Genomic DNA, 23,642 nt, shown 5'->3' on the forward strand with positions numbered 1-23,642 from the left:
AAGTAAATTGTTAGCAATAAATCAGAGAGTGACCTGTGATATGGCATTACATATAGTATACATTGTCAAAAATTATAATATTAAAGCTGTGCGTATTGCGTGAGGAATAGGTTGCAAGAGAGTTGCAACTTGCAGGGTTTGATGCATGCGCTATTGCCATCAAACATGAGACATATTTTTATCTACAGGCAACGTCTGAGTAGGTAACGCATACGTCTAACGCAAGTTGAAATGTACCAGTGTATTTAGTTAGACCTATCGACAAGTTTGGAGTTGGGTGCAGTCTAAATGTGGCCCGTGTGTTTAGACTGTCAGTTTCTGTCAGTTTCACGTGTCGTCCCCCGCACTTCACCACCCCGCTTGCACAAATCGAGACAGCACGAAATTTTCAAGATTTCTGGGTGTAATTTCTGGTTTTCGTAGTTCCCACACAATTATAACAATATAAAATATATAACGATAATTTTTTTACTACATAATATTCATTAAATTTTCTAGGTCTGTGGTTTTTCCAAATTTCATTAAATTGCTCCATTGTCTAGAAAAACGAGCACAAAGTTGGGCCTTTTTTTAAAGAAAAATACAAATCTTTGAGCCCCTGTAATTTTAAAACTACATATTATTAGAAAAATCTAAAACACCACAGACACAGATATTAGTTTCTAGACTATGTCTGCAAAATTTCATGGACTTTGGTTGCTTAATATTCAAATGAAATGGGAACTACGATTGTATGGAGTAAGTGACGGAGAGAGTCCTGTTAATACTTACAGTAATTTTCCACTCCAAAGCATTCAAAGTAAAGGTCAGCTCAGAGCAAAATATTTTGCACTCTCAGTGTCTAGTCAGACGGGCCACACCACAAAGGCAAAAATACCGGCATTCTGGTCGTATGTAAATGGTCTGATGGCACTAAAATTACATAAAAACATGATTCTACGTCTCCAAAGACTATCATAAGGTCTCTACATCAAATCTAATTATTAAGACTAACCTTTTTTTTTAAACTAACCTGATATTATACCCTTGTTAATGAAGAAATAATTATTGAAAACGGTTTAGATTTGACAGAGTTATGGAGTAACACATTATTGAGAATTTCTATTTGAAGTCGTCCACTAGCGTGCCAGTGTTGTGAGTGTTAGCGTTTGTGGCCACAATATGGTTAGTATATTTTAAAATACACACGTTCAAAGCAGACGTTGAAGGTTGACCTAGCAACTTGTGGTGCGTATGAATGCAATTAGGTACACGTTTTATGCTCCACTGTGGACATCCACGTAATTTCACCGTAATCCTAATTTTCTTGGGAGGCATTTTGCCACTGTGTTTGTAGCACGTCAGCTAGACACCTTAGATTATAAATTAAATTTGCACCGCCATTCCAATATCCTGGAAGATTTTCATATATATTTTATATGGAAATAACAACTAACCTATAGCTATTATTTATGTCGTTAAAGTAGGCGTATATCAAATCTATGTTAAGAGGGGTCTCTCCGTCACTCGCTTCATACAAACGTACTTCCAATTTCATTTGAATATTAAGCAACCAAAGTCCATGAAATGCAGACATATTCTAGAAACTAATATCTATGCCTGTGGTTTTCCAGGTTTCAGTTAAAATATTCGGTTTCAAAGTTACGCGGTCTTAAAAATTCACATACAAATCTTTGAGGTCCTGTAATTTTAAAACTACATATTTTTAGAAAAATCTAAAACACCACAGGCACAGATATTAGTTTCTAGAATAATTATGTCTGCAAAATTTCATGGACTTTGGTTGCTTAATATTCAAATGAAATTGGAACTACGATTGTATGGAGTAAGTGACGGAGAGAGCCCTGTTAAGTAAAAACTTTACTATTTATATTAAACTTAAAGGGCCAATATTATTATACTTACCTACTTATTTTTTTTACTATTTAGGGGTTTTTGTGTCAAGAGTTTTGTTAATATAATAATAAGTTTCTAAGCACTTTATTTTATAACATAGTTCAATTACTGATGAAAGTAATTAAACATTCTATAGGTACCTATGTATCGGTTCAAATAAATAGTAATCAAATCATTTGTAGAGATTGTGTAGGTCAATGTACTGTACATCGTATTAAACTGTAGTCATGTACCTAACTGTTGTGCAAAATACATTGTCAGTTTTGGGGTACCTTTAGCAGTTGGGAAAACCGTACGCTCTTCAGTAATCAGTTTTTTGATTTCACTATTGTTGGGTTCTGTCGTCAGAATGTATTGAGTTGTCTGTAATTTTCTCGCTTTTAGCTTGACCGATTTGAATGCGGTTTCTTTCGGGAGTTTCCGTTCTGAAATTAGCACTGCTTTGCATAAGGTCCCGTCGTTCTTTAGGTCCAAAAATCTAACACCTAGCCTTTATTTTAAAAAAATGCACTAAAAGCTGACGAACATCGTTAATATTCAGCTGGCAAATTGATTTTTCCCATTCTCAAGAAAAATTGAAGTATCATAAGTAAAAAATTGAATTTTTTTAAATTAAAATTTTAACTTATTATTGATAATTTTTTTAAATAAAGATAAAGTAAAATAAATAGAGTTTAGCCCCTAACTGGGTCACATGATATTTTGATTAACATAGGGTACATATAACTATATAATTATAACTTTTACTTATAGGCTCGTTTTATTATAAGGAAAGTGTCTAGAAAAATTAAAAATTTGCCATGCATAAATCGTCCCATTCGTATGCTAATACCGTTCTCATTTTTTTTACCGAATAACTTTGGATCAGTAATCAATTTTAATTGATGTTTATTAACAATAGTTCCTATTTGGTGTTGTGTCCTCTTAATTATTCTATCTCAATACAATAATGAACTAAATCTATCTGTACTAAATAATAACTCATAAAAACCCCCGACACAAAAACCTCTATAACAAAACTAGAAAAGAGCTGATAACTTTCAAAAGGCTGAACCGATTTTCTTCGATTATAACTAAGAACACTCTCGATCAAGCCACCTTTCAAACAAAAAACCCAAATTAAAATCGGTTCATTCGTTTAGGAGCTAGGATGCCACAGATAGATACACAGATACACACGTCAAACTTATAACACCCCTCTTTTTGGGTCGGGGGTTAAAAATCTAAATATGTAAAAGGAAAAGCTGACTGACTGACTGCTCTATCAACGCACAGCTAAAACTACTGGACGAATCGGGCTGAAATATGTCATGCAGATAGCTATTATGACGTAGATATCCGCTAAGAATTTTTTTTTTGAAAATTCAATTCCATTTCCAAATTCATGAGATTTTAAAATCCTTAACGCGGATGAAATTGTGAGTATCAGATAGTTAAAAAAACAGTAGCTACAAAAAATTGGCAGGGAGGTAGTTATAGGTACTTAAGTTTGATAAAGTTTACATTTAAATTTATAGACACCAATGGGCTTAAATATTTTATTAGTCGCTGAGTTAGTTATTAATAGGTAATAGGTTTTTTTGGAAAGATCATAAAATTAATATGCATTCCTTGCTCATCTCATAAGTCATAATATTTATAAGCCCATAATTATTGAACAGCAATAAAAAACATTTTGCGGCTTTACATAGATAATATCAATAATTAACTCTGTCAGTTGAATTATTTAAATGCTATAAATGGCAAAAACGCCTTTTTCGACGAGTAATAAATATCGGGGAACACTACCTTCTTACTGGGAACACCCTTAAATGGATTCTAAAAGGTCAAAATAATTGATTTTGATCTTACTAATATTTTAGCGTCAACGCCAAACTGTCATAACATGCATCACAACTGTAACATTGAACAAAATGATACTTTAAAAAAAGATTCTGACGAATTGAGACCTCCTCCTTTTTGAAGTCGGTTAATTAATAAAAATGCAGGTAATTTCCAAAAAAAATTGGTAAGTACATTATTTTCTTAATACAATTTGAAAAGAAATCCTCTAGTCTTAATTTTGTTTTTATTTTGATTTAGATAAGTGTAGTTAATGAAAACAATTGACCAAATCTTTTATATTATCTTCCATTGATATCGGTACTTTTCCAAAGACATTTAAGTTTATTATACTAGGTATGTACCTACATACTTATCCTCTGTTTCTCAAGCACAATAACCGTTGCTTTCTAAGTATTATCTGATGATAACTGTAAACTTTAGAAATTTTTCATCAAATTATGGGTTCAGAATAACAAGCAGATTTAGTTCTAAATTGTAAGTTTTATAGTTGTTTCCACATTTCTAAAACAAATTAACAGATCTAAAATACTGCTATCCTTTTTATCAGCGAATATTGGAAAAGGATAACATTACTAGCTAATAAGTTTAGAGATTGATTACAACCCGACATTACAATAAAGGGGTTATTGATGTAATAGTTTTGAACTCAACGATCGAACCTTCGATTGATAGAAATTCCTTTTATCATATAAAATTTTAGATTGGTTACAACCCGAGATTACAATTAAAGGGGTTATTGATTTAATAGTTTTGAACTCAAAGATCGAACCTTCGATTGATAGAAATTCCTTTTATCATATAAAATTTTATTTTTAAATTTCCACATCATAGACTATTCGTTTTTTGCATGAAACTGTTAAATCCTTACTAACAATTGATACTAATTATATCTATGTAATATTTATAAAATATTTGCTTGAATGCGCGCATCTATTAATGTATTTTTTGGTACCGGTCAACATTTTTTGCCCATGCCAAATCTCGGATCAGAAATTCATAATCATTGTGTTATTGTTAAGAATCCTTAGATATATCAAGTCATCACGCAAACAGAGATGACGTTGAGTTCTAGATAATAATTAATTGTATAATCTCGTACAATGACCGCTCGCTTATTTTTATGGGTATTGAATATTAGGTGATAATAAAAAAACCAGACGTACCTAATGACGTGTGGAATTAATTGATTGAAACATTGGCCTATTCCACAAGTTTAAAGTCACTAAGGTTCTTATTAAAAGACTAGCGACTCGCCCCGGCTTCGCACGACTTTTTGTAGACCTTTTTAATGTGTACAATACTGTAGTACATTATTTTGATTTCTCTTGTAGGTCAGCCAGCGTTTGCAATGTAAGCGCAAAAAAGTGTAACAACATCACATTAGAAACCTAAAATTATCAGTATTTCTCTCCTGTATGATGCATGTATTATACATATAAACCTTTCCTCTTGAATTACTCTATCTATTAAAAAAACCGCATCAAAATCCGTCCAGTGGTTTAAAAGATACCTACATAGGGACAGACAGCGGAAAGCGACTTTGGTTTTTATAACTATGTGGTGAAGTTTAGACATGATGACGTACGGAATTGAAACGTAGACACTAATTGGCCTCGTCTACAAGTTCAAAGTCGCTCAGTGTGCTATAGAGCGGGTTATATTGGGTGTCTCTTACGAGGGACAAACTCCGTAGGAGAACCAAGGTGACCGAAAAGGCTCACCGTGCACCGGTTTAGCAATTTTGACCTTTTTATCTGCTTTGTTCATTTTATATTGAGGACATTTTTATCCATACTTAGCGTGTAGGATTTATTCATCAATAGAGGATGCCCGCGACTTCGTCCGCGTGGATTTAGGTTTTTAAGATCCCGTGGGTCTGTTTAATTTTCCAGGATAAAAAGTTGCCTATGTCAATTACAGGGACGCAAGCTACTTCGATACAAATTTCATACAAATCGGTCAAGCGGATGAGTCTTTAGGAATCCCGCGGGAACTGTTTGTTTTTCCGGGATAAAAGTAGCCTATATCCAGAACCTTCCCCGGAATGTATCCTGTAATGTAAGTCTGTACAAAATTTCATTGAAATCGGTTCAGCGGTTGAGCCGTGAAAGCGTAGCAGACAGACAGACAGACAGACAGACAGACAGACAGACAGACAGACAGATAGACAGACAGACAGACAGACAGACAGACAGATAGATAGACAGACAGATAGACAGACAGACAGACACACTTTCGCATTTATAATATTAGTATGGATTAGCTTATGCACGAGACTCCATCCGCGCAGACAACACCCCCATTTTACGCCCTTAGAGTTTGAATTTTCAAAAATTCTTTCTTAGCGGAAGTCTACGTCACAATAGCTATCTGCATGCCAAATTTCAGCCCGATCCATCCATTAGTTTGAGCTGTGCGTTTATAGATCAGTCAGTCAGTCAATCATCTTTTCCATGAGATTTGAATTATTTCGTTGGAGTTATCTCATAATCATTCATCGTCAGTTCACGTCCAAATAAACCGGATTTATCGTCCGTTCAAATAGTTTTAAAATATCACTAAACCAATAATCTTATTAGCTTATTGGTTTAATCATTAAAATTCTTGTTAAGCTAATAAAAAGTAGTAGGTAATTATGTTCGTTATTCAGGCCCAGTTGCATATTAGGTTGTTAAAGTTAAATACATTATGGTTACGTTAAATTTTAATTTCCAAACTTGGATTGGTATCCATTGCGCTTGTCAGAGCTCATCAGGCGCCAATCCTAACTAAATCTAAGCCTCCAAAATAAATATTGGTTTGCTTAAATATCAGTATATTATTCATATCTAATAGACTTAAATTTCAATCCAAAGTCAAAAAATTACCTTGCATACAACAGAATACGTAAAACCCATTTTACTTTTATTGACGGTTAAAGTTTAACGGTAACCATAACGTAACTTTATCCGCCTGTTTTGCAACTGGCCTGTAAACGGGCATATTTATGAGCACAGCAAATATGACATAGTTTTGAAAATTAAACTTATCGACCAAATCGCTAATTCTATATTAATTTTTAGGTGTTCTGTGTAAAATATATTTGTTCTCCAGTACTTATTTATCTAAACTTGGAATGTAAGATTATGCTTAAAAACTCGTCATTTGTCGACGTTCCTTAAAAAAACGTAGAAGTATAGCTAAGTATAGGTATTTTAAACAAACTTAGAAACTTTAACTCTCTATAATAATATTAAGAATAGATTTGGCACAGACGTAACTTGCGTCCTGGAAATCGAAATGGGCAACTTTTTATCCCGGAAAATCAAAGAATCCCCACGAGATCTAAAAAAATCCACGCGGACAAAGTGGCGGGCATAATCTAAAAGTAAATGTAAACTATAAACTACTAGCCGATGCACGCGACTTCGCCCGCGTGGATTTAGATTTTTTGAAATCCCGTAGGAACTGTTTGATTTTCCGGGATAAAAAGTAGCCTATGTGCTAATCCAGGATATTATCTATCTCCATTCTAAATTTCAGCCAAATCCGTCCAGTAGTTTTTGCGTGAAGGAGTAACAAACATACACACACACACACACACACACACACACACACACACACACACACACACACACACACACACACATACAAACTTTCGCCTTTATAATATTATATAGTGTGATGATTAACAGCAATAGGAAATCAGTGCGATTTGAGAACTAGACATTACCTTGATCAATATATAATTAAGTAAGTAATTACTTTTTAATTCCCATATTGGCTAGTCTGGGAACGGATCTAAGATCTAGATTTTTAGACATCTTGCGAAATTGTCAATTATCGTTTCGGAAACCCCAAAATGTCAATTATTTTGTGCAATGCCCAATGCCCTTCACATGTGCGGTATTTTTAGTATGTTTCATATTATATACATTTGTCTAACAAGTTCTCATGAAAAGATAAACAACTAGCTTTTGTTTGCGACTTGGTCTGCGTGGTTTTAGTTTATCCCGTAAAAACTCTTAATTTATACTCTTTTCCGAAGACAAAGGTGTTTTGGATGTAGTGGAATCCACTTAACAGATTAACTTAACAGTTAATCAGTAACTTAACAGTTAATCAGTAACTTAACAGATTTTTGCAGCCTAAGCAATTTTAACTCATTAAGAATGCTGTCTGTCACAAAAGTAGGTAAGTAAGTTACTATATTATTATTTTCTAAATAGTATAAACAATAAACATAGATATATTATTTATGTTTTGAGTAGGTAGGTATATATACTTTTCGTTAGGGTTCCGTACCTCATAAGGAAAAAGGAACTCTTATAGGATTACTTTGTTGTCTGTCTGTCGTGTCTGTCAAGTAACCTATAGGGTACTTCCCGTTGACCTAGAATCATGAAATTTGGCAGGTAGGTAAGTCTTATAGCACAAGTAAAGGAAAAAATCCGAAAACCGTGAATTTGTAGTTACATCACAAAAAAATGTGTTCACGAAAAAACTAATTTACTAAATCACAATAGATGGCGCAGTACGCTATTAACTCGAAGTGATCCACTTAAAAGAGGTATAATAATATCTTTTACCATGGTACAGAACCCTTCGCGATTGACCGATCTTATTTCAAGTATTTAATTGCGCTAATTAAAATTGTTAAGTTACTTAATCCCAATGACGTTAATGAGTTAAACCTAACGATGTTTGTATTGTACCGTCATTAGCCCAGTATCTGTATTTAATTACCTATAATCAATGTTATTACATTCTTATAATGTGGATCGATTCCGTGACGTCAATCCTTTTTATAGTAAGAAAAATCCAAATTGAAATCAATTTTTAACCCCCGACCCAAAAAGAGGGGTGTTATAAGTTTGATGTGTGTATCTGTGTATCTGTCTGTGGCACCGTAGCGCCTAAACGAATGAACCGTTTCATGCAGGAATCTGTGGACCTGTCCCTTAAAATCTATGTTACAATGGTCTATGGTCTACATAACCTATTGTCTTTTTTGAAAATTAACAACGTCGCTACGTAGGTACCTAAAGCTTAATGATAGATTACAGATTTTGAAACCGGATGTTAAATGAGAAACAAAAACGTAGGAATCTACGTAAATAAATATAAAGCTTTTACAAATCTCTGAAGCGAACTATTTGACAGGTCTAAAATTTTGCCATCAACAATCTTAATAATTGATACAATGATTCTTATCTTGATTAAGTTTAATTAGAAATCTGTCATGTACTACTTTAAAATTCACGCAATTACCTACATGAATTAAAAAAAAATTAAAAAACCGGACAAGTGCGAATCGGAATCGCACACAAAGGATTCCGTACCATATCGCACAAGAAATAGGTAACACTTTGTTTTGTGATGTAGAGACAAATTCACGGTTTTCGGATTTTGCTATTTACTTGTGCTATAAAACATACCTGCCAAATTTCATGATCCTAGGCCAATGGGAAGTACTCGAGGATAATCCTTCTAGTCCAGATACAACAAATTGGACTGAGATTACCCAGAAAAGACTTGCATGTTCAACCTCCTTTGTGTTTTCTCCAAACAACGCGTCTTTGACGTAGTAAATTGTGCTGTGTGGCACAGCAAAAAGCCACTACAACAAACAACAACGAGTATGGGTTTTGATTCCCTTGATCGGTCTTGACAGACAACGAAGCTATAAGGGTTCCTTTTTTCCCCAAAAGGAAAAAAGGAACCCTTATAGCTTACTAGCCGATGCCCGCGACTTCGCCCGCGTGGATTTAGGTCTTTCGAAATCCCGTGGGAACTCTTTGATTTTCCGGGGTAAAAAGTAGCCTATGTGCTAATCCAGGATATTATCTATCTCCATTTCAAATTTCAGTCAAATCCGTCCAGTAGTTTTTGCGTGAAGGAGTAACAAACATACACACACACACACACACACACACATATACAAACTTTCGCCTTTATAATATTAGTGTGATAAGGGTTCCTTTTTTTATTTTGGGGCGCGGAACTCTAAAAAAAGTACGCACCAATTACAAACATCCTTATTCAGGAAGGAAAAAATGGCTACCAAAATTTCCATCGTACCACTAAGCTTATTAATTCACATTTTTTATAAATCTAATAAAAACAGAACATGTCTAGGTGTTGTTGTGCAAACTGGTTGTGCAGATAAAATTTATTATTAATTGCTTAAAAGGCATGACCGCAGTCTAACTCAGATTTTTAAATGTTGCGGCTACGTTAAGCTTAACGTCAATCCCCAACAACGCCATAATTATCGCGATAATCAACGCGTTAAACTGAGTGGCCACACTTGAACGGTTAACGTCTAATGGTAATCGAATTGAAGTTAAAATCGTCTAACGCCAAACGGCATTGTAAATGCCGTTGTACGTTGATCGTGGCAACATCTAGTTTAACGGGAAACGCCGTTGAACATCGCGTTGTTGGTCGTTAATGTGGCCGGGACATAAGATTTATAGGTATGACTACAGATAAAATACCTATTATTGAAAACCACAACACGGACGAATAGAAACTTTTTCGGACATACAATATTGTTTGTTGTATTTGAAACCATTCATTCGATATCAAATTCGATAGGATATTACTTCTCTCGATAGGTAGCTTTTAATCGACTTTTTTGCATATTTTTTATATATTATCGTGTAGGTTATGACTTTATTATGATAAAATCGCAATAAATGATGTTATGAATTATTTTTAGGATAAAAATGGGTTTAAGTCACAGAACTAGTTATTTATTTTTGTTTATTTACGTTGTAATTATAATTAATTTTCATTCGGTGGAACTATTAATGTATTTTCAGACCGGTTATGTATTATTATAAAACGACATTTTTGGAGTCACGTGTGTAAAAATGCTTTTTGTCACCTGTAAAATACCCATAATTATAATTTACATTTGTTTACTTATACTAATTTGAATAGTGAATGATAAGATTGTAGTGAGGTAGGCTTAGGAAAAAACAATATAAAAACCCATTGCAATAAAAACTTCATATTTAAGAGCAAGATATTGATTTAATTTAAGCAAACCATATTATTTTAATATGGATGTGAAAAGCTTGGATTAATTAATACCATGTTAATGCAAATTTTATGGCTGCGGTCATTTTTGAAGTTCCGTAATAGATAAGTTAAAATTTTAACTTTATTTTAAAGTAGGCACATCATCTTCTCCAGTAAAAATCGTGTTCATCTTGAAGGTACCTTCTTATTCTTTTCTATCTTCTTACAACCTTTGGAAATTATAAGGGTAATTTCAATTTTCGAGACCGCTGCTCTAAATAAACATTTACTCTGGAAATCATAGTCAACATAGGGACTTCTTCAGATGACATGTGTCATATTCAACTTTTATGCATTAAAGAAGCCCATAATATCTTGACTATGAATCCCAGGATTAGTGCCACTGGCATGGCTCAGGCCTAATGCTGTCAACAGCACACGCAGCACACTAGCTCAATTTATTTAGATTATAGTCCACTCAGGTAGTTTTGCCTGGAAAGTTTTCCGGTCGTTTTAAAAATTAGTGACTGTATAGATTTCGACGTGCTCTTTTCGAATTTTTATTTTTGCCACCTCGTATCTTTGCCATTTGCGCCGCCATCTTGCCTGCGCTCATACGCTTAAACTATTGATTCTCCAAAAAAAAAGGTCACGACATAAATTTTAGGAAATTGTCTCTAATTGTTTTATGAGTAAATTATTTATTAGTAATTTTAGGAAATTGTCTAGCCAATTTTCAAAACTCCCGGAAAACTTTCCAGGTAACCCCCGTTTTGAGCACTATCTATACGGAATTTAGTGGATATATGTAAGGTTCTATGAGAACCAGTTATTTTTCAATGCCAGGCGACTCAGATGTCACAGTTTGCAACATTTCGCAGACTAATAATTCTAATAATCTATTATCATATTCGTAACGTACGATTATTTTTTTATGGTAGCTTAACTTTTTGCAGGGATTATAAATGGCAAGTCGTTTGGAAAAACACATTTTTTTCATTCTAGATTAATGGGATCTTTCAATATGATTAAGTTTGAATAAAGCTGCTCGAACGAATTTGATAATGCGCGTGGTTGAAATGATTGCTATTTCACCTAGTACAAGCCCAGAACCACCGTTGTGGGCGCAATGGGCGTGCCCACAACCCTAATAGACGTTTGACGTCACACTTCCACGGTTGGCGTTTAGTTTAATTTAATCAACTTAAACTAAATAAAAATTAATCAAATTGAACTAAATATGATATCCTTTATAGGATATCAAATTTCATATTCCTAACCAATTTAGTTTTCGAGATAGATTCCGCCCCAAAAATGGAAAACTGACGACCTTGACGGCCTCCATTTCTATATTTTTTAAGATAAAAAAGAATAAAGATAATTTAATTGAATAATTCAATTCGATTTTGGGTTAGCGTCCTACCACCAACTACCAAAATTTCAGGTTTGTAACTCATTTCGACACGTAGACAGACAGACAGACAGACAACAGAGTGACATTAATAGGGCTCCTTTTTACTTTGGGTGGGGAATCCTAAAAAGCTCAGCTTAGTCGAACCCATTTCCACCAGAGCTAAGCTAAGCTATACAATGAAAATCAAGCGATCCTATTGGGGGTTCGACACACATCCGTAGCTTAGTAGGGAAGCACATCTCTGGTGGAAAGATAGCCTTAACTTGACACACTCTAATACTATAAATCACACTATAATATTATAAAGGCGAAAGTTTGTGTACGTGTGTGTGTATGTGTGTGTGTGTGTGTGTGTGTGTGTATGTGTGTGTGTGTGTGTGTGTGTGTGTGTGTGTGTGTGTGTGTGTGTGTGTGTGTGTGTGTGTGTGTGTGTGTGTGTGTGTGTGTGTGTGTGTGTGTGTGTGTGTGTTTACTCCTTCACGCAAAAACTACTGGACGGTTTTGGATGTTTGGAATGGTGATAGATAATATTCTGGATTATCACATAGGCTACTTTTTATCCCGGAAAATCAACGAGTTCCCACGGGATTTCGAAAAACCTAAAACCACGGGGCGAGGTCGCGGGCATCGGTTAGTACCTAAATAAAAATTTATTAGTACAAACAATCATTTAACTATAGGTGACGATTTTTATATAAAATGTCACACTACTCAAACTCGCAAATTGGAATTAACTAACTGTGATCTTATCAATCATTCCTACAAAAAATAAATTATTTCTTAATTAAATTAACCCGACGTAATATCAGGAGTTATAAAAGATTGTATCAGCCTAATCAGTCAATTAATAATATTAATTTATCTCGGACGCGGTACCTAGTAGGTACCTACCGAATTTTTTTGTACTATCCATATCTAATGTTTTAAACTAATGGTTAACTTAAAAACTAGTGTTAGCTTAATTATTTGTTTTATTTTATTTAAGTACATTTATTAAACTTATAGAATATAATAATGAAATCCTTGTTTAAATTAGGATAAAACGGTTTTTTTTTATTTTCTTAGCAAGCATCGAGATTAAAATAGAAGATCTACTTTTAGAAATATAACACACACTTTTTATATTTTTATATACCTACCTAATTGAATATGAAAAAATAGTAAATTCTTTTTTTTGCTTCTACTTTTGATAATAGAAAACCCAAGGATATTTTTTAAATTGATAACTGTTATCAATTTAAAAAAAATATCCTTGGGTTACAGTTATCAACAGGTAACAGTTATCAGTTATAACAAGGTAACAGTTACCGATTTAAAAAAATATAATTAAACTATGTGACGTGATTATTTTTGCTTTATACTATAAGTTTATTTAATTTTTCTTTAGGACACTATAAGTTTAAATAAGTATAGGTCATGCCTGAAGAATAAATATAAGTACTAAACTAAGTGTAACAACTAACAACGTGATATTATTACAAATAAAGTTAATTTTATTGACACGATGTCTTGCTTAGAAATTGCGGACGCATTGAAAAAATTCTCACGTGCCATTCATTTAAGGGAATTGCTGATTAATAGGTTTTTTTATGAAGCAGGCTAATCTATTAATCATGCATGCACTAAACAGCTGTTTATTATTTTCGAATCTAAAACCGCGCTTTAGAAATATTACTTTATATCGTGATTAGGTAATGATAATAAATAAGTATGATATGAAAATAATAGTTGAAATAATTTTCTCTCATTTTTTTGTTTAGTTTAAGTTTGTTTTAGTTTGCGATAAGTTTTAATATAAGAAGATATGTACACTGATGTAGGTACATAGCCCTTAAACTAGATTAACAGGTTTAAATCTAACGTCTTAATGTTTTCCTCAAGGAACATTTTGAATTTTTAGATTTTTAAGTGAGACTTCATTTAGACCGTAGTTAGGATGCTGGTTGACTGATCTCGTTCCGGTCGTGTCGGATTGCCGTCCCAACGGACCACATGGGAAGCGAAGGTAGCGAGTACACATCGGTAACGGTCAGAAGGCAAACACATACGTACGCATCAGGCTAACTACCGGTAATGTAATATAATAAATTCCGTCAATCTTTAATGAACGTATACCGACATAGCGATTAGCTATGTAATGTAACTAATAGATACATGCCTAATCCATACTAATATTATAAATGCGAAAGTGTGTCTGTCTGTCTGTCTGCTACGCTTTCACGGCTCAACCGCTGAACCGATTTTAATGAAAATTTGTACAGACTTAGGATACATTCCGGGGAAGGACATAGGCTACTTTTTATCCCGGAAAAACAAACAGTTCCCACGGGATTTCCAAAAACCCATCCGCTTAACCGATTTGTATGAAATTTGGTACCGAGGTAGGTTGCGTACCTGTAATTGACATAGGCAACATTTATCCCGGAAAATCAAACAGTTCCCACGGGATCTTTAAAAACCTAAATCCACGCGGACGATGTCGCGGGCATCCTCTAGTAAAACATATACCTACCTAAGCATCAAAGATACTCGTAACATTCATGATTCAGGCTTTTACACATTACAATGCATACTACAGGTATATCAGTTGCATAGCATACCCTAGATGTGATGAGAACAGGAATTCCGATTAGCATAAAGAACAGATTAAAATTTTAATATGGTACTACAAACTATATATCTATGTTAATTAATTATATAGGTATTTAATCGTAGCTGACGTTTTGCTGTGGCTATAAGGATTATAACAAAGGTTTAAACCATCAATTAACCTTAACTACATTGCACACTGCAACTATGGCATCTTATATTATTGCATCTAGTTCTAGAAATAGATTAGGTATTAATTTATGTTCATGAGTAATAAAATAAAATAATACTGACTGACTGACAGGCAACGCACAGTTTAATCACTTTAAACCGTTGCGGTAGGTCTGGAAGCATGAAATGCATAGGAGTTCTTTATATATTATAACGTAGATGAGCATTAAGATAGGATTTTTGGAAATTAAACCCGGGGTTAAATAGGGGATGAAAGTTGTATGGAAATTCGTCATATATGAGGTTAGAAATATGGGAATTGGTGATTCTAAGAAAGCATTTTCTTTTCAAGAAAATTCATCCCTTAGGGGATTAAATATTATTCATACTTAATATTATTTAATATTGAAGTAAATATGTATGTATATACTTTATTGCACCGCAAAACATAAATGACAGGTTATAGAAAATAATACAATACAAAAGTAACAAGTGTAAATTAAAAATTTATAACACCCCCGACAAGTGAAGGTTACAGTAACTAGAAAAGAGCTGATGACTTTCAAACGGCTGAACCGATTTTCTTGGACGAAGAACACTCTCGAACAAGCCACCTTTCAAACAAAAAAACTATATTAAAATCGGTTCATTAGTTTAGGAGCTACGATGCCACAGACAGACAGAGACACAGATACACACGTCAAACTTATAACACCCCTCTTTTTGGGTCGGGGGTTAAAAAACACTCTTACAATTATAGAAATGCAACGGCGTGTAAAAATTTCAGGTTGACTACTTTTCGAGTTTGGCGGACACAAACATACAGAAGCTGAGTTTTTATATATAGCTACCTAAGGCTTATTTAAATTAATGTAAAATTCTCATCGTAAATTTTCTTAATTCATTAATTTTTGATAAAAGACGGATTAATTTTTTGTACCGATCTTTTGCGAAATGTATTCGAATTTAACAAGTTTATTACTGTACAAAAAAACTAGTTTATTAGACACTGTATAATTTGGCTTAATTTATACAGGCATAATCTGTTACTTGGAAGGCTCGAAAGTTAATACTGATACCTGTATTAACTATGACGACCACCTGGACAGGGATAGTTATTGATGTAACTTAACTTATTGTTACTTTGTTACTACAATTTTGGTACATGAAAAACAAAAATAAATAATTAAATAGTGCGAAATGATCACTAGCATGTTGAATGTCTACTTTAATATGCATATATTAATTAATAAACAGTTACTACTTATTACTATTTTTTTGATTTACTCATATAATCTCCTCGTCATGGGATCATCAACCCATCGCTGGCTCACTACTGAGCACGGGTCTCCTCTCAGAATGAGAAGGCTTTGGTCATACTCACCACGTCGACCAACGGATTGGCAGATAATATAATATTATGTACTTACTAGCTATTACTTCGTTTTTTTTAATCTCGCGGAAACTCATTGATTTTCTGCGATAAACACTAGGCTTTGTCACTCTCTAAGTTATTAACTATACCTCCTAATTAAAAAATAACACTTGGCTCCGTTGCGGCGTTATTGAAGGACAAACTAATAAAACCAGTAAACAAACAAACAACCCTTTCGCATTTATAAAAGACACGGATATTCATATAATATGAATTAAAGCCTGGCAGCTTTAGAAATGAATATTAATATGTTTTATACTTAATATTTTATGAATTGCGGGAATTTATGATTTTAAAGTAAAAATATTATTTATGTAAAAAATTCTTGTTATATTGAATCACATAATAAAATATCATAAAATATTATATCGACTTGCCTTTATAGCACATACATTTATATTTTGCTAACTTCAAAACTTGATAATAATATTTATGTGTTTTATTTATTATAATTTTATAGATCCTAATTCAAAAAGAAATTGCGCAATCGAATATTTTAAGAATGCTAAACTAAATCAATTGGCATTGCCTTTAATTTTTCTCCCCTTGAACCAAATACTTAGTTTGTGTGTTTATCGAACTTTCGCAATCCATAAATTAAAACCAAGATTATATTTTTCTATTCGCAAATTTGCATAATTATTGATCCGTCTCGTAAAATCATAGTAGCTAGGAGTCGTTATATTATACACCAAATAAAATCATTACAAAAACATAATAGTATACTTGCAAACTGAGAAATAGGAGAAAAAAGAGGTAATTACATACTACACTATTGAAATTATAGCGCATAATATTTTAGAAAATCCCTATTTTTTATACGTCGACTGTTTATTTTTCCCGCGAAATATAGCGAGTGCGTTGAGGGTCTGCCAGGTAATGTATGTAAATAATTATATCTTCCAGATTATCACATTATATATGAATTTATTTATTATTTATCTATATTTATATATTATTAAATACAGATAAGTTTCCTAAAGATTAGAAATAAACTATCATGATCAATTCATTGCTGGCCCATTACAGAACACAGATCTCCTCTCAGAATGAAAAGGGCTTAGGTCATAGTCTGCCAGGCTGGCCAAGTATGGATTGGTAAACTTCACACACATTTCAGAACGTTATGGAGATTTTTCAGATAAGCGGTTTTCTTCACTGTTAAAGCAAGCGATTTTCTTAACAATAAATAATACTACTTCAGTATAACAAACTTCAGTATTTGTGGCACCATTCCACGTGTGCATGATTCATATTATATAGGTTTGCTATTTGTTTTATTGTATCTACTTAATAATTATATTTTTTAATTTTGCGTGTAATCTAGACGCGCTCAAGATTTTGTTTTGGAAGATAGCAAACGGTTGTGTATGTGATTTAGTAAATGGAAACATAAAAGATGGCGGCCTCAAAACATCTGTTTTGTTTGGCGCTCATTTTTATCAGAAATGACGTTTGAACCTTAAATCCGTTCGAAAAATTATGCGAATCTCTCAAGTCACGCTTAAGAAGTTTTACTCATAACAAAATCATTATCTTTAGATTCGATCACATAAAATTATACTGGGTTTGTTTTGCAGTTAAAAGTCTTAAAAACCCAGGGGCTCGAATTTTAAAGTAAAAAATCACAGTAGGTACCCACCTACTTAATAGCACCTTTGCGTGACAATAATAATTGGTATAATATTTTTAACTGGCTTTAAAAACTAGATATAAATAGCACTAAAACCTGACTAAGTAGGTACTCCTCCTAATAATATTATAGTAAAATTGGTTTTCTGTCGCTTGGTATTTTTTAATATTATACTATAATAACTGTAAGACATGTTAACGACTAAGTACATAAGTATGATAAACTAGCTGACGCCCGCGACTTCGTCCGCGTGGATTTAGGTTTTTCGAAATCCCGTGGGAGCTCTTTGATTTTCCGGGATAAAAAGTAGCCTATGTGCTAATCCAGGATATAATCTATCTCCATTCCAAATTTCAGCCAAATCCGTTCAGTAGTTTTTGCGTGAAGGAGTTACAAACATACACACACACACACACACACACACATACACACACATACAAACTTTCGCCTTTATAATATTAGTGTGATAGTGTGATAAGTGTGATGTGATGTGATGTGTGATGTATAGGTTGAAAATCACCATCTTCTGTTAAGTTTTAGTTTAACTCGCAAATCACACTTTCGAGTTAGTTGCGCTAACAAAAGGAGAAAGATTGCCTGGAAGTTACAACGTCCAAACTTGAGTTACCGACATTAAAAACCTGTACAGACTAATCGAAACAACCATGTTATTGTTAAACCGCAAGGAATAACACATTAATTCCACCTCGGACGGCGCGGTCAGTGGAAAATTTTAAAAACTCCTTTGCAATCTGGTTCTAATGCGGACATTATATGGATATCATCGATATTATAATCAAGAACGGGGTATTACGCTGCGTCAACGCTTGCGTCTTTAAATCTGGACTATAACCGCTTTTTTTTTATTCACTATAGGCAAGCGCTTGACCACAATCACACCTGATGGAAAGTGATGATGTGGTCTAAGATGGGACGCGTTTACCTAGAAGGTGCCTATTCACTCTTGTTTTAAAGATACCCGGATTGTAATTGATATTATTGGTTGTATTGGCTAGTCCTTGACTGTGATCTCACCTAGTGGTAAGTGATAATCACACTATCACACTAATATTATAAAGGCGAAAGTTTGTATGTGTGTGTGTGTGTGTGTGTGTGTGTGTATGTTTGTTACTCCTTCACGCAAAAACCACTGGACGGATTTGGCTGAAATTCGGAATGGAGATAGATAATATCCTGGATTAGCACATAGGCTACTTTTTATCCCGGAAAATCAAAGAGTTCCCACGGGATTTCGAAAAACCTAATTCCACGCGGACGAAGTCGCGGGCGTCAGCTAGTCTAAATATATAAAAGGAAAAGGTGACTGGCCGACTGATCTATCAACGCACATCTCAAACAACTGGACGGATCGGGCTGAAAGACATGCTGATAGCTATTATGACGTAGACATCCGCTAAGAAATGATTTTTGAAATCAACCCCTAAAGGCGTACAATAGGGGTATGAGTGTAGTCCACGCGGACGAAGTCGCGAGCATCAGCTAGTAATATTATATAACTGAAATAGCTAATAAAATATTATAATCATCACACTAATATTATAAAGGAGAAAGTTTGTGTGTGTGTGTGTGTGTGTGTGTGTGTGTGTGTGTGTGTGTGTGTGTGTGTGTGTGTGTGTGTGTGTGTATGTTTGTTACTCCTTCACGCAAAAACTACTGGACGGATTGGGCTGAAATTTAGAATGGAGATAGATTATACCCTGGATTAGCACATAGGCTACTTTTTATCCCGGAAAATCAAAGAGTTCCCATTTTAAAAAACCCATATCCACGCGAACGAAGTCGCGGGCATCAGCTAGTTGAGTAATAATATTGCCGATGTTTTTTTAAATATTCATGTCAAGTTTAATCAGTCACAGAATTCGTCAGGTACAAGTTTTTTTTTTTGCTGATCCGCACCGCTTCGCACGTAAAGTTTTTTTTACCTTTATTCAAAAATACCATTCCCCTTCCAGGTTAGCCCGCTTCCATCTTAGACTGCATTTTCACTTACCACCAGGTGAGATTGCAGTCAAGAGCTAACTTTTTTTTTAATTCTTTATTTGAGGAGTTTTTTTGAGGAGGAGAAAAAAAAAGAGATCCGTGGGAGATCCTTGATTTTCCGGGATAAAAAGTAGCATATGCCCATCTCCAGGATGCAAGCTGTTTCTGTACCAAATACATGATGTCCGTGACTTCGTCCACGTGTCACGCTGATTGCAGAACAAACCAAGAAAAACACAAATTTTCGCGTTTATAATATGGGTAGGTATCTAGTGATGTATGCATGTCTTCGCTAAAGTGTACAAACCAAAAACCAAGGCACAAGGCACACCGGCAGTGTCGAGGCGCACCTTTTTTCTTAATAACAACTCAGACTAAGCTTTATTGTGCATCTAAACTATTCTGAACGCAGTTTTGTTTTGTTTTCAGTATACTAATATAGCCTCAATAGCTCAACCGGTAAAGGAGTGGACTGAAAACCGAAAGGTCGACGGTTCAAACCCCGCCCGTTGCACTATTGTCGCACCTACTCCTAGCACAAGCCTGACGGTTAGTTGGAGAGGAAAGGGGAATATTAGTCATTTAACATAGCTAATATTCTTTTTGAAAAAAAAATTGATTAAGAGAAGTTTCCCTAGCGCTTTCTCACGTGTTCTCCATAGAAACGTAGTTTGTTTCTCATTTGAATATTAATCAATCATCCGCAATGAAATTTTGTAGACATGTTCAAGAAACTAATAGATACCTACTCCTCTGTCTATTTCAAAGTTACATGGATACATGGATATACTCTCCACTCCACTTTCAAACCGATTTTTTACCCCCTGAGGGGTTGAATTTCCAATAAATCCTTTCTTAGCGGATGTCCACATCATAATAGCTGTTATTCTCATGCCAAACTTCAGCGCTATTCAGTCACCTTTTCTTTTATTATATTTTTAGATTTGATTAAATTTGAGAAATCAATTGGCGATATCTGTGGAAAATTCGATTGAATTCGAGAAATCAATTCGGTTTCGATGTTTATAAAAAAAAATAAGACACAAAGCAGCCGACTGTTAGAAGATAATTTAATAAATCGATTGTTATTATTGATTTAATTTAGCCTAGTTACGCCTAATTGGAATCAAAGCGACAAAATCGTTAAATTACAATCAAATTGTGACGGTTTGTTTCCATTATTTTGGCGGGTTATCTGTTGTTATATTGTTTCTTACGCATTTTATTTGAATATTAGGTTTTAGTATTGCGTACTCATTTTGACATAACTAATTAGTTTTGGTTTTACTAATTTATAATCTAATTTCAATTTATTGATAAATATTGTTTACGTATTTCTTGTAAATTGATAAGTATTGTTGTGTATATGCTGTTAAATATAAATGTAGTTAAACTACAAAAGTATTTTACGTTATACGTGTAGTTGTGACGGTAATAAAGTACAAATCTCGATGTTAATGATCGCAAACATAAATAAATACCTTCTAAAATCGAATACATAACCCCTTTTGTTGAAGGCGGTTAAAATGTACCCACATGAACTCAACGAAAAACGTGAAAAATAAATAATCGATAAAAACAGTAGATAACCAACCGAATATTGTTCAGGTAAAAAAAAAACTAATAGGTAATCAATATATTGGGCAGTGCACTTATTAAAATTTATAGAAGTTAAATTGGCACAACGATAAAACTATAAGAATAATACGAGATATTTCGTCGGTCAAGCCACTTAAAAAATAACTTCCGATAAATATTTATACCGGAACATTATAGCTAAACAAACTTACATTTTGGCTTCCGCGTTGTCTGTCCATTCCGCCTTTTTGTAAACAATCTGTTGATTATCTCCTCTTTTCTCTCACTGAAGTCCAAATCATCGCTGAATTTACTATTGAGTCCTTCACACTCCGATAGATTCGCTTCAAAAGTCGATGTATCGATGTCTCTTCTCAATCGATTATTCGATAAATCTCTCAGTTCCTTTTCATTTGAATTCACCGAAGAATACTGCTTCCCCGTCACTCGGTTCCAAATTTGAACTAATTCCTTCATTTTGTTTTATTCAAACTTCAAATAAAGAACATAACACTATAGCTCCAGTTTTTGAAACACAAAACGTAAGCTTCTGTTACTTTACACTAAATTTCGTTCAACAGTCAATAAATTATCACAGTATAGTTTTTAACACAAATGAAAATTGTGCCAGTAACCTAAAATGACTCAAAAGTAAAATAGTTTTTTTTAATTGTCATTAAAACTGAACTTAAGTCCCACAATATTTTTTTATTTACCCACAACTAGGTACACGAAATGTATACTAAAAAGTTATGTTGTCTGTGATTCGAATTTCCCGCGCTCGCAACGTCATTACATGCCACAGATGAAAAATATTTCACCGTATGTCTGCATCGAACAACCGTCGTAACATCAAGTAAGATAAAACCTCCTTTCGCTTATATTAAATCGACCAGCTGCATACATGTGTGCGTGTTAGACCTCAAACCAGTTCGTGTGAAAATCGATTTTATAGAACGGTCACTGTCAAGTTCTTGGGTTATAGTTAGTGCGTCATAAGGTTATTAGAGTTTTTTTCGCCAGAGTTAAAAATTCCGTAATGACCTTAAGTTTTTACAAGATATTTTTGGAAAACAAGTATATTTTTAGACTCAATCCTTAAACTATGATGTTTGAAATTGAAGATTTGAATAGAATACGTCTTTGAATCAATTTTATAAATTTTTTCTGCATGCTATTCGTGCTCATTGCCATTATTATAGCAATTAGCAATTATTATTATCAAAAAAGAATTACTTCAAGGAACATAATTCTAAAAAACTAAGTAAAAAACTGGCATTCTGTTCTAAAATCTAAGCGCATTTTTTTTTATCTTTATATCAGTCTTATAGATTCATAAGATAGTTCTGTTTACTAACGACCTTAACACACTAAATTACTCATAGTACAAAAATATAAACTTCTAAAGCTCTAAATATATTTCAGTGCAGTTTTCACTGTACTTTAAGAACCATTCACGAGGAAGGTTTATTAGAAAACCATCACTTTATCTAAATAGTAGATTAGACTACCCAGGCGAAATCGGGGCGAGATTACTTGTCAAAGTAGATAAAAAGTTAAATTATTAACTTTTTGCTTTAATAAAACTAGGAAATACGTCACAACATTCTGTTACGATCGATATCTAAGGTCTATCATAGCACAACGTCACTATACTACGAGTATGATACATTCATGAATAAAAGATGCTGCGTAAAGATTAGCGCGCATTACATCACCAAGGATTTTTAATGATTAAAAATATGGAGTTGAAATGCACTGTACAAAAATTCTTACAAAATAAGGAAATTCCTAGAAGAACATTTATTCAAACATGCAACACCCAACCCAATACATCCTTTTTATAATAATTTAATCAACAAAATAAATAAAATTTTAATATAAACTTAAAAATATCGATGATTATTCAAAATTGATATTTGAAGTTTTAATATAGTTAGGTATGATTTTACAAGTATGGTTTGGAACGTGTAGAAACATACTCGTAAATAGCAAGTACGTGAGCGGTTACCTCCGATGTTAGATTGAAAATGTTAACAGTTAAATTTCTATAATGAATAAGTATACATCTA

At 33.6% G+C, this 23,642-nt stretch overlaps 1 protein-coding gene across 4 annotated transcripts in view; it reads right to left on the minus strand.

The window, feature by feature from the left end:
• Positions 1-23,642, minus strand: part of LOC123871030 (scavenger receptor class B member 1-like) — a 65,640-nt gene that overhangs the window by 25,601 nt on the left and 16,397 nt on the right. Inside the window, exon 1 of one of the 4 annotated variants that reach the window (XM_045914569.1) lies at positions 21,783-22,516. The exons of the other annotated variants lie outside the window; for them this stretch is intronic. Within the exon in view, the coding sequence (XP_045770525.1) occupies positions 21,783-22,047 (265 nt within the window). The 5' untranslated portion in view covers positions 22,048-22,516. Of the gene's footprint in view, positions 1-21,782; positions 22,517-23,642 lie in introns of those variants that run through there. 4 annotated transcript variants of the gene reach the window in all.

Source organism: Maniola jurtina, chromosome 13 (genome assembly GCF_905333055.1).
Source record: "Maniola jurtina chromosome 13, ilManJurt1.1, whole genome shotgun sequence".
Classification (NCBI taxonomy): domain Eukaryota; kingdom Metazoa; phylum Arthropoda; class Insecta; order Lepidoptera; family Nymphalidae; genus Maniola; species Maniola jurtina.